This window comes from Aristolochia californica, unplaced genomic scaffold, assembly GCF_029961685.1.
Source record: "Aristolochia californica isolate CCGP_79_NKW_82.1479 unplaced genomic scaffold, dmAriCali1.0.hap1 SCAF_12, whole genome shotgun sequence".
Classification (NCBI taxonomy): domain Eukaryota; kingdom Viridiplantae; phylum Streptophyta; class Magnoliopsida; order Piperales; family Aristolochiaceae; genus Aristolochia; species Aristolochia californica.
This window is the reverse complement of record NW_027181793.1, coordinates 22,213,165-22,226,654: the sequence shown is the minus strand read 5'-3', so window position 1 is coordinate 22,226,654 and position 13,490 is coordinate 22,213,165. Positions and strand designations below refer to the sequence as shown.

At 35.8% G+C, this 13,490-nt stretch overlaps 1 protein-coding gene across 1 annotated transcript; it reads right to left on the bottom strand.

Annotated features, from left to right (window-relative positions):
* Positions 1-12,040: 12,040 nt before the first annotated feature.
* LOC137946723 (uncharacterized) lies at positions 12,041-12,430 on the bottom strand. The gene has a single exon (XM_068793036.1). The coding sequence runs from the start codon at positions 12,428-12,430 to the stop codon at positions 12,041-12,043; it is 390 nt and encodes a 129-aa protein (XP_068649137.1).
* Between the last annotated feature and the right edge of the window lie 1,060 nt (positions 12,431-13,490).

The window sequence follows — 13,490 nt, the reverse complement described above, 5'->3', positions numbered from 1 at the left end:
TTAGTATAGGGACGAAGCCAGGGATAACATAAACAACCAAAAACACGAAGGGAAGTGTAATGGGGATGATGATGAAATAATTTGTGAAATGGAGTGTCAAAGGCAATAGTAGAGGAGGGCATGCGATTGATGAGATATGTAGTTGTTTTAAAGGCAAATGACCAAAATCGAAGAGGTAATGAAGCTTGGTGAAGAAGAGTAAGACCGGTTTCAACAATGTGACGATGTTTCCGTTCGGCGAAGCCAACATGTTCGGGTGTGTAGGGAGGGGATGTGAGATGTTGAATGCCAGATTTACACACAATGTGTGTTAAGGCCTGATATTCACCACCGCCATCAGTGTAAACTGTTTTAATTTGGGTATGGAAGAAATTTTCGATTAGAGATTTGAATTGCTGAAAAATAGCAGGAACATCGAATTTGACTTTGGGAGGATAGAACCATGTATAATTCGTGAAGTAATCAACAAAAATTACATAATAGCGAAACTTGTCACTGGATAAAATTGGAGATGGACCCCAAATATCTGAATAAATAATTTGAAACAGTTCATGACAATTTAGGGATGAAACATGAAAAGGCAATTTATGACTTTTATTACAAGCACAAGAGTCATAGTGAGACTGAAATTTTGGAGACGCAGAACAAGTAATGTGCTTCTTGGCAAGGAGTTTTTTTGGATGGAGAGGGAGGGATGACCGAGTCGTTGATGCCATAAGGCAGATGTCGTGGTGAAGGAGGTAGAGGGTGAGACTTTGGAAGGTGGAGAGTAGGATGGACATTCGTATAAGTTGTTCCTATTCTGGCCTCGTGCCAAGGATGCCCCCGTACTCAAATCCTTCACAAGAAAATGGTTAGGAACAAATTCAACAGAGGTGTTGTTTTGTTTACAAAACTGAGAAACGAAAATGAGATTTTGTTTAATAGATGGGGCACATAAAATATTATTCAAAGTGAAGGAGGTATTAGATGCAGTAAGTGTAGAGGAGTCAGTATGAAAGATAGGAATACCAGTGCCATCACCAACAACGACATCTTCATTCCCGTCATAGTTGGAGTGCATGGAAAGGTTTTGTAAGTCATAAGCAATGTGATGAGTTGCACCTGAATCAAGCACCCAATTGCCATTGGAAGCACTAGGGGCACCGGTGGTTAAATGAGCTTGTGGCCATGATTGTGGATGGTTTGGTTTGGGGCGAGAGCGACACACCTTTGCTGTGTGACCAACTTTGTCACATAGTTGACAAACGACACGAGGGTAGCTCTGCTGAGTATTAGGCTGCCAAGGAGCGGTGAATGGAGAAAATGATCCAGAGGGATAGCTGTTACCTTGATGAGGAGAGCTATTGAACTGATGTTGGTTGGATGAGGAAGGATGGGAGCTTTTGTTGGTTGGAGTGTAGTTTCTGTGGGATCCACCTTTGTGCTTCTGACCATTGCTTTTGTGAGTAAATTGAGCAGTGATGGACGCCTCTGGTTTCTTGTTTTCATTCCGTTGTAGGATCATCTCTTCATCGAGTAACTTGTCATAGAGATCTTCGAAAGAGATTATAGAATCACAAACCCGAACAGTAGCAGTGAGTTCCTTGAACTCATCTTGAAGGCCATTGAGAGTATGGCTGATAATTTCTTCATCGCTGATGGGATGACCAATTATGGCTAAGTCATCAATCACACTTTTGATCTTATTCATATAGTCTGATACAGGAAGACCCGCTTTTGTAGTCCGCATCAAGGAGGTGAGTAGCGTAAGCATCCTTGTGTTTGATTTGTTGGCATAGCTTGTTTGAAGCTTGGCCCCAGGCAGTTGCTGAAGTATGACAATTATTGATAGTGGGACCAATGGCTAAGTGGATTGTTGCTTGAATACCCAGGAGGACAAGCCTATCTTGCCGGAGCAATAAGTCGTACGCATAATCGACTGTTGGAAGACAAGGATGGGATCCATCAACAAAACCAAGGAGACCGTAACCAAACAGCAGGTTGGTCATCTGAGATTTCCATGAGGCATAGTTGGCTCCATCTTTTGCTAATTTGAAGGGGATTTGAGAGGAAACATTGAGGGAGATAAGATTTGTACCAGCAAAAGTGGAATTACCTGACATGGTGATGTGTGCAACAGTTGATATTGTAGCTGAGTTATGAGGAGGAACAAGTGGAGTGTCCTGGGAGGAGGCTGAGCGTGGAGAGGAAGGATTGGACATGGAGAAAAAAAAAATATGGAGTCTCGGCAGATCTGGGTGAAGGAAGAAGAATGGGACAGAGATTGAACGAATAGAAGAAAAAGGAGGGGCTGTTCTTTTGACAGCTAACGCTCTGACACCATAAAGATTATCAAACGCATTGCTTTACATTTCAATCTCAAGTAATAATATACAAGTAAGTAGTTGTAGTGTCCTACAAGTAGGGAGACAAAACAGGACACTAACAGCACATGACAGTACCGAGTATACATGATCTACAACTGACTAAGTAAAAGAAGGTGGGGCTAATATATAGCCTACAATTATGTTCTATCAGGAGTCGGGGGAACAAACGTGCCTTGGTTATTGTTGTGTGTTTGTCGCACCAACCTGTTCTATCATTAATGGGTTAAGGTGATCAAAACAGGAGGAGACTTGCTTCTAGCTAATTTATGTACTAGCAAATTTGACTCTCTTCAGTTTGAATTGGGTTAAGCAGGAATGCGGTCTTGAGAGATCGGCTTTTCATGGCTGTCCTGACGGGCGGTTTTCTTCATGGTTTTACTTAGGGGGGTTAGTCCACAATGAAGTGGAAAATTGAATTGAAGTGAAATGAATTGCTTCCACTTCAACTCATGTTTGGGTGTTAGTCCAGGCCAGTTGAAGTGGCTGGAAAACAGATTCCAGTGTTAGTGTTTGGAAAACAGATTTTAGTGTCCTTTTCTAAATAAAGAAGAGAATGAGTAACCTTTTATGATTATAGTTTATTATAAATTAAAACAATAATTAAGTGTGACTACAATAAATTATATAAAATTAATAAAAAATTTAAAAATAACATAAGGGAATATAATAAATAAACCTAATGGTTTAATTAATTATAAAAATTGGATAGTTAAACCAATTAATGATTATAGTTTATTATAAATTAAAACAATAATTACGTGTGACATGAATAAATTATATAAAATTAAAAAAAATAAAAAATAACATAAGGGAATATAATAAATAAACCTAATGGTTTAATTAATTATAGCAATTGGATAATTAACCAATTAACGATTACAATTCATTCTAAATTAATATACTAATTACGTGACTAGAATATATTATATAAAATTAATAAAAATTAAAAAATAGCATAAGGGAATATAATGAATAAACATAATGGTTTAATTAAATATAGAATTTGGATAATTAACCAATTAATGACTAAAATTCATTATAAATTAACATACTAATTACGTGTGACTAGAATAAAGTACATAAAATTAATAAAAATTAAAAAATAACATAAGGGAATATAATAAATAAACCTAATTGTTTAATTAATTATAGCAATTGCTTAATTAAACCAATTAATGATTACAGTTTATTATAAATTATTATACTAATTACGAGTGAGTAGAATAAATTATTTAAAATTAACAAAAATTTAAAAATAACATAAGGGAATATAATAAATAAACATAATTGTTTAATTAATTATAGCAATTGCATAATTAAACCAATTAATGATTACAGTTTATTATAAATTATTAAACTAATTACGTGTGAGTAGAATAAATTATTTAAATTACATAAAACAGTTAAAAATAACATAAATGAATATAATTAATAAATAAATTATTTTTTAATAACATGATATATAGTATAAAAATAATTAATAAGTTAAAATACTTAATAAATAAAATTAAAACAAAAAGGTATAAAATGACAACAACGAATATAATTAGAGTAAATTTTTTCTAACAACGATTTTGTGCGTTTAACATCATCAACTTACTAGTTTAGTAGATACAAACGACAACATACATGTTCAAATGCAATAAAGTACAACTACTAATAATCACTTCACATGCTAGTAGCTATGGCATCTCGAAATTGTGTAGCTCTAGTGGATTCTAATGCATGACGCCTCCGCATTGTTGTTAATAGGTTGCCTTCATCCCCAAGATCATCGCTATCTCCATCCAAATTTTCACCTGCTAATCGGACCTCATCAATCCCACGAGGACGTAATGTACGTCTATACCTATGGTTCATATAGTATCTTGTCATCATGTATATAAGACATGTCAATAAAATCATTCTTGTATTCCTATTTGTCTTCCATGGAAACCTACAAATACAATCACCACAACCATAATGACGACTACAACAATAATCTTATTTCTTCCTAATATCATAAACACAAAAACATACCATTATCATCAATCATAACCTATTTTCAATCACACCTATATAAAACCATCTCCAATCACACACCCACAACATTCATCCACACAATAAGAACACAACAATCATGAAAACCCAAATCTTAACCATAATAAAATTTATAATCTACCAATGATATGTCTTATAAAGTCATAATTAAAAAAAATAATTAAACTTCAAAACAATCGTCCCAAAATACATAGTGTACTTCAAACTATTGACTACATTTCACTAGCACAGTATTTAAGCCAATTAAGTCGCTCTTCTACTGGCAGCTTCGTGAACATGTCCTTCTTCATTGGTGTATCTAACAATACAGGAGCGCGAAACTTCATCTCTACCGACAGGTCCGGGATTTCTGTGAGGGCTTCATACCAATTTTCTCCGATGGTTTTATCATTTTTAGATTGTAGAGATTGCAGTAGGGTAGCAATTCTTGTCATTATATCAGCGAACATAATACTATCGTCGGTGGCCATTTGTGGTCTCTTTCTACGACGACTTGAAGTTGACGGGTTAGTACTTGGAGATTGATCAGGTGCTGACTCATTTTCTATAAAGAATGGCGAAGGAGTATCTCTACCTAAATCGACATCCTCGAGCATGTCCACGCGCTCATTTTCTTCCTGATGTTGGACATCATTGCACATGTCTTCATCAGTTTGACTTGTTCTCCCCATGGCTATTGAGTTTCCCACTACCAAAGCCAATTTGTCATAAAGAGGGCAACCTTGTTGTCTATACTTTTTAGCTTCTTTATGCTCCTACAAGGATAAAACATCATTTAGACAACTTGGCATAGAGTTCTAGTAATGCGGAAAACATACAAAATGTTTTACAGTCAATCATAATTTACTGACCTTGATATAGTCTTGCCATACAAAATGACATGCAGTAACTCGATGTGTGGTTGCATCCCAACCGAACCCACTAGTGTTGAGACAACTTGTTACTGCTTGGTAAGTTTGCTTCCATGATCTTGTTCGACTCTTGAGCTGCTCAACAGTTTTTTTATTAGTTGTGTCTTCATTGAACCTATTGACACAGTCCAAATATACTTCATGCTTCCAAACCCCATTAAGCATCCTGTTCCCCATATTGACTTGCTCAACCAACAGATGACTAGAACAATGCAAAAACTAACTCATCAAGTCCAAATTCATCGAACACCCCTGGTAGAGCCCCATATGACTTCGCAGTCACTACGAACCGTACATCGTCATTGATGGGGGTCGGGTTTCGTTGGCTAATGGACGCCCGTGTAGGCGACTCAGCCTTGTTTGAATTGGACCTTGTGGTGGATATTTATAACTCCAAAATCTCCTCACCACGTGGCAAAAATATTCCATAGCACTTCAAACATATTCAACAACATTCTAACACATTTCAAAATTAATCTAACTAATTTCATTGCAGATGACTAGAACAATGCAAAAACTAACTCATCAAGTCCAAATTAACCGAACACACCTGGTAGAGCCCCATATGACTTTGCAGTCACTACGAACCGTACATCGTCATTGATGGGGGTCCGGTTTCGTTGGCTAATGGACGCCCGTGTAGGCGACTCAGCCTTGTTTGAATTGGACCTTGTGGTGGATATTTATAACTCCAAAATCTCCTCACCACATGGCAAAAATATTTCATAGCACTTCAAACATATTTAACAACATTCTAACACATTTCAAAATTAATCTAACTAATTTCATTGCAGATGACTAGAACAATGCAAAAACTAACTCATCAAGGCCAAATTCACCGAACACCCCTGGTAGAGCCCCATATGACTTCGCAGTCACTACGAACCGTACGTCGTCATTGATGGGGGTCGGGTTTCGTTGGCTAATCGACGCCCGTGTAGGATTTTTTATATCATTTGAAAGTATAATAATATTCTTTCATAAAATCCAAAAGAGTTGTTTAATTTCTATTATACAACATTGATGAACGAAATTGAAAGAATATTTGGAGTTCTAATTTATTTATTTTCTGTTATTTTACAAACTCCACCTCCATATCCATATCCTATTAACTTCTTGGAGAATGTGAAAGTGATGAATTTACTTGAAGAGCAGGTCCATAGTTTTTTCTAACTTTGATGAAAATGAATTCAATAATGATGGGGAATCTGAAACTATCAAGTCACAACATGAGCAATGTCTTAGAGCTGACAAACTTCATGATGAGATGACTAATCGTATGTAGGATGATTCTTGGTATCATATTTGACGTAAACATAGCTTTTATTTAATATACTGGGTGATTTTTTATTTGCAATGGACATATGTAGGCTAGTAATTTTTATTGATCCTTTTCTTTTGTTATAAATTCAATTTTCAAGGAGATATTTGTTATGGCTGAAAATCATCAAGAAGGTGAGATAATCACTGGTGTCATCTTACCAAGGAGGTGTGGAAAGGCTTCTGGCTGTTGGAAGAATTAATTAGAAGTGCCCGATGTAGTTCTCACCATTGATGAAAGCTCTCATTTATATAATCGTCAACGAGACTAACCACTCCAAGAGCCAATCATTTTTTACTCATCCATATTTTTTTTTTAGTTTTTCTGTATGTCCTTCGTTCTAGATATGAACTTCTCCATGTTCCCACAACCATGTAATTTGATTCCCTTTGAATAAAGCATATTACACAAAATCTATCAGTGACACTGCAACTAGAGAGACTGAAGGTAGCTTGTTCAGGGAGGTGGGTTTTTAATTTAAACACAGCATGGGGCCAAAGAGAGGAAATCGAGCTCGAAGAGGGACCTGTTTCTCTAGCACCTCAACAAAAGAAATTGGGAAAGATTCTAGAGAAAGAGGGGATTCCAACAAAATAAGACTTTTGTACAATGTATATGCATAAAGTTAACAACGGATGATCAAATCCAATCATTCACTGGTCTTGGATTGTTAAACACGGAATAGATTTCAACTGATAAACAATTAACATATAAAAATTAAACCCTATCAACACGAATTTGAACCCTAAATCCCATAAACCTTAACCCTACATCCCAAATTTTGGTCACAATTAAGATAAATTACGCACAAAAATTCAAATTAACTCAAACACAACACTAAATTAGTTGAAAAAAAAAATTAGGGTTTCGGATTACCTTCTGAAATTTGGGGGAAATCACCGCCGAATGGGGAAATGTAAGCCCAAGGGAAGAAATTGACGCCTACTGTCGAAAATCGAAGAAGATTGAAGGAAATCGAAGGATATCGAAATCGGAATAGGTTAAATCAAAGGAAATCGGGGGAGGAGGAAAGAGAAGAGCGAGAACGAGAAGGAAGAGGGAAGCCGAAAGTGAAAAGATATGGAGGCCTACAGGGAAAAGAGAGAGGGAGACGAGAGAGGGAGAAGGAAGAGAAAGGCCGAGAGAGAAAGAGACGAGAGAGGGAGATGGGGCGAAAACGAGAGCTAACAAGAGAAAGTAGAGGGAGCAGAGACAGCAGAGGGAGCAGAGAACGAAGACGAAAGCCGAGCGAGAGGAGCAGAGGGAGCAGAGAGAGAAAAAATGAGAGCAGAAGGTCGGGTGAAAAAATTCGTCCGAAGACGAAGCCGAGAGAGAGGAGAAGAGAAGAGGAAATGAGAGGGATTTTTAGTTTCGTGGGGGGGGGGGGGGGGGGGGGGAGCAAAAGAAGCGATGCCGTCACTCGTGGTAAGTGGATGATTTGGAAAAAAGAGCGGAATCAATTTTCCGTCGTTTTTGCCTGAGGAGATGAAACGATGTTATCTCGCTTCAATTCAAATCATTTTGCACTAACGCCATAAGTGGGATGAACTAGGTAATGCGGGGGAAATTCATTCCACTTCATAGTGGACTAACCCCCCCCTTAGTGTATCATTTTTTCGTGTTTTTATTTCTCCGCTTTGGTATTCCTGTTCAAATCTTGTGATCTCTTTTTGCAATTTCTGCTTCTATTATGCACTCTCTGCGTCAAATTTAGTTGTTGGTGATCACCTTCAAGATTGTTTATTGCTCCTATTCTAGTCTACTATAATTTCTACATAGTGATTAAACCAAGGGCGAGGAGTATCCGATTCCAGAAAGCTACATCACTATTGGGTTTTCAGTCAAAGTTTTGAAGATTCACAGCTAGGGGTGGCTTCGAACCGATCTGACTCAGTTCGGCTCAGTTCGATTCGTCATCTATCGAGTTCGAGCACCGAAATCGGCTCATTTACCTTAACGAGCCGAGCTCGACCGAAGCTAGGTTCGGTTCGGCGGCTTGCGAGCCGGCTCGAAGTGAGTCGGATCGGTATGGATCTGTAACGGGATCGCGAGCGAGTGGGGGGAAAATTTTTCCTCCCCCCTGTCACCGTCGACCCCTCCCATCGGTTGTTGTCGCCTCCTCTACCACCGTCGCAGTTGTTCGCCGGCCATCTCTACCGCCGTCGCAGCTGATCGCCGGCCGCCTCTGTGGCCGTCCGTTCGATTTCTTCCTCTCCTCGATGTCGCCTCTGTTTTCGTTGTCGTCGCTTCCGTCACCGCCGCTTCCGTTGCCGCCACCTCCATCGCAGCCGTCATCCCCGACGATAGGTCCTCCCTGGCGCCATAACCCCTTTCCCTCCGCGTCGTCTCGGCGGAAAACTAGAACAGGGGAGAAATAATCTCCCCCCTCCCTCGCAAGAAGATGATCTCGCACGAGCGAGATCATAAAATAAAAAAAAATTCATCTGGAAAAAATTAAAAATAAAATTTATATAAATAATTTTCTATAAACTATTAGTGTCTCATGTTTTTTTAAATATTTTTTTAATTGAAATTTTTTATTAAAAATCATATAATTTTCTAAGTAAGATTTTTCATACCAAGATGGAGTAGAAAACTGTATAGAAAATTTTTGAACAAGTATTTAACAGTCGATGCTATAATACTTTTAGCAAGAAGCAATTTTCATTGCAATTTTGTGTTTGATATTTTATTTAATTAAAAATTTATCGATAAGTATAATAATATATTAGATTGATTATTAATTTTTATTTATTTCCCTAGAAGAGACAATAAAAGGTCCATTTAACTTTCCTAAGAAAATTTTAAAATATTTCATGTAATTTTCTAATAAGTCACTAATAGTAATAAGATTTTATTTAAAGGTTTTTTGGGAATATGTATCATAGGAAAAATATTTTTATTTTTTCCTAGAATATAAATTTTTATCTAGGGGCACTAAGGAGGACATAATAAATTATGGCCAAATTCAAAAATTACAAAACAAGCTAGGCAACAATTGGAGTAAAAAATATTAATATTGGTGCATTTTAATCCATTATTGAAATTCATTCCTGAACCTCCCCTATCATTATATTTTTAAAAAATATATGCATAATTTTATATATAATTTATTCAAAGCCACCCCTACGTGCGAGATCATAAACAATCTTTGTCCCTTCCTCATGGCTCTTAAATAAATTAAAAAGATATTTTAGTAGAAATACGTTTCTAGAGACTATTAGTGGTTTTTTCAATAAATGTTGAAAAGACATTTTTATTAGAAACATAGGGACCATTAGTGCCTCATGTTTTTTCAAAATATTTTTCTAATTATAAATTCTTTTTAAAAAATCATATAATTTCTAAGTAAGATTTTCTTGCCAAGATAGGTTAGAAAACCATATAGAAAATTTTTGAATAACTATTTGACAGTTGATGATATAATACTTTTAGCATGAGGCAATTTTCATAGCAATTTTGTGTTTGACATTTTATGTGATTAAAAATTTATCGATAAGTATAGTAATATATTAGATTAATTATTAATTTTTATTTATTTCCTTAGAAAAGGCAATAAGAGGTCTATTTAACTTTCCTAAGAAAAATTTAAAATATTTCTTGTAATTTTCTTGTAAGTCTGTAATAGTAATAGGATTTTATTTAAAGGATTTATAGTTTTTATTTGGGTGATTGTAAATTGATAGTGATATTTTATTTAATTTTGTTGTGTTTGATTATTTTATGGAGTTTATTTATATTGTTATGCAGTGTATGGAGTGTTTAGATTATTTTATGGAGTGTATAAACAATTTCATGAAGTATTTATGGAATGTCTAGATAATTTTATAGAGTGTTTATGCAGGTATTATGTATATTGATTATGCCCAATTTTAAGTAGAGGTCATGCCGAATTTTATACAAGTATTATATATATAGATTATACTCAATTTTAAGTAGAGGTTATGCCCAATCTTATACACGTATTATATATATAAGTTATGCCCAATTTTATGTAGAGGTCATACCCAATTTTATGTAAAATGTATGCATAATTTTATATATATTTTATTCAATATATATTTTTTGAAAAGTTTTAAATGTATGTTGAGGCTCGAGCTCGATAACAATTTTAGGCTCGAGACAAGGCTCGGCTCGAAGCTCAACTCAAAATATTAAATCAAGCTCGACTCGAACATAAGTAGGTTCGCGCTCGGCTATACGACCCCTACATACAATAATCAAACACAACAAAATTAAATAAAATATCACTATCAATTTTCAATCACCCAAATAAAAACCTATTACTATTATAGACTTACTAGAAAATTACAAAAAATATTTTAAATTTTTCTTACAAAAGTTAAATGGACCTCTTATTGCCTTTTCTAAGGAAATAAATAAAAATTAATAATTAATCTAATATATTATTATACTTATCGATAAAATTTTAATCACATCAAATGTCAAACACAAAATTGCTATGAAAATTGCCTCATGCTCAAAATATTATATCATTAACTGTCAAAATCTTATTCAAAATTTTTTTATACTATTTTCTAACATATATTGACAAGAAAATTTTACTTAAAAAATTATATGATTTTTTAAAAAAATTATAATTAAAAAAACATTTAAAAAAAACTAATGGTCCTTATATTTTTATTAAAAATATATTTTTAATATTTATTGAAAAAACCAAAAACCAGATAGTATCTAGAAACGTATTTCTACTAAGAAATAGGTGCTTCCTGCGCTTCGGAACAAGATGGATAGAAAATAAAGCCACCAAAGTTCATGGCCTGTTCTCTTTCTCAAAAATCCAACAAAGCTGCAGTTATAGGAAACATTTTAAACAGAAAAAGGCGTTTCTGAAAAGAAAAAGAAACAACTCCATAGTTGATCTAGATTCTAACTCCGTAATGTACAATGAAATCGCCAAAGCAGATAACAATCATTCATTGGTTTTTGGATAAACTAGAGAAGCCCCAACTCGTCATGTTCTCAACTTCTCTCTTTCTTCAAATAAAAAAGATGCTCTCCGGATTTGAACTATTAGCATTAAATCGTTATGGGTACACACAAAAAAAAAAAACAGACTGGAAAAACAACAATTCAATTTTTATACACTTCTCTGTACAGTTTCGGGTAAAAATTACCCGTGGAAAATACTAACAAAGGGGGAAAAAATCCCATTCACTACAAGAAGTATAATCCAGAGAAACGTATAGCATATACCAGCTTAAAACAAACATGGTTATGACTAATCAGATACAATAACCAAGGGAAAAAAAGAAAACACATCCAACGCGGTACAACAGTAAATTCGACGAATTGCAGATCCCGACCCTAAATCCTTAAAAACCCACCAGAGAAGGAAAACTTCCGGCACCGGGATCAGGCAAGGGGGCACCCACCGGCTATCGACCATAACGGTTAGACAAATCTGATGCGAGCCGTGACGCGATAGATGAGTGGTACATCACATCATGGAACGTCTCCGTTTCCATAGTCTTCAGCCGAAGCTGCTTCGCTTTCTCCTGCGTGAAGCACCCCGGAGCATACCTACGACGCGGCTGTGATTCAGCGTTCTCCTTGTCTGGCACGTTTCGAGCCTTCTGGGCGGCAGCGTCCTCTTCATGGTCGTTAGTGTAGTCGGGATCGGATGCCCAGCCGAACAGCGGGGTCCACCAGTTTGAGGAAGAGACTCTGAGGCGATGCGCGTCGGATCTATCGGATTTCCGCCGGCCAGAGGAGGAGGAGGAGGGGGGCCGGAGGAGAGAGGAACAGACGGGAAGTACAGAAGCCATGGTGAGTCTGCTTTAGGGAAGATTGGAGAATAGGGGAGCGACGGCAGGGTAGAAGTATTAGAAAAGCGAAAGAGGAACGGATAAGGTCAAGGACGAAGGAGTAAACATGTCAGACAAGGATTGCAGATCTGTCTCGTCCTTTATAGCGCTTTTTGTAACGTGACAGGGATGCTTTTCCGCCTTGTTTTGTCCTAATCCCAGTTTGATAAGGAGATAGCAAAACAAACTGACTAGACTACACGTGTCGGACGAATTGAAATGTCGTAAACACCCTTGGTTGTCGGTTCGGTCCAGCGTGTTCTGGGAGCACAGCGGGGGAGGACAGAGTTGTGAATTATATGAAAGCGGGATATTTCGGGAGTCGGAACACGTTTTTGTTCAGATTGGAGAGAGAAATTGGAAGGATGCACCGACCTTGACAGACTCGGTCAGTTGCCCATATTGCCCGTTTATTTATATTTTTAATTATATATTTTTATTATTAATTACCTTTTAAATATAGTATTCCTTGCCATATTTTTGAACTAGAGACTAAATTACGTATTTCTTTTGTAATATTTTGGTAACTTATTTATGATATAAAAAACAAGTAGAATCTAATTACAATTAAATTATCCTTGTCACTGTTACACATAAAGTCTAATAGTTAAAGATAAATACTATCGTAATTAAATTACTGAACATAAATAGAAATTGAAATAAGTAAAATATCTTTTAACAGAAACACGGTAGTGAGACATCCATCTGTGAGACTTCAGACTCCACCATATTAATATAGGCTCTTTGTGAGTCATTTGAGACTCTCCAATACCCGTTCTTCAACACTCTTCGTCAAACTAGAGTTTATAATGTTAACTTGCAAGGAAAAAAAGTTATTGTTCTTCGATCTTTTTTTGCTAAAAAAAAGTTCTTCATATTTTTAAATCTTCATCTTTTGTTCTCCATATTTTTTGAATATTTTTGTCACATAAAAATTACATAGTATATAAAATAAAATATCACTTTCTTATACTTCTTATTCTATTTATTCCCATCAAGCTAGTGATAAAAAAGACATTGA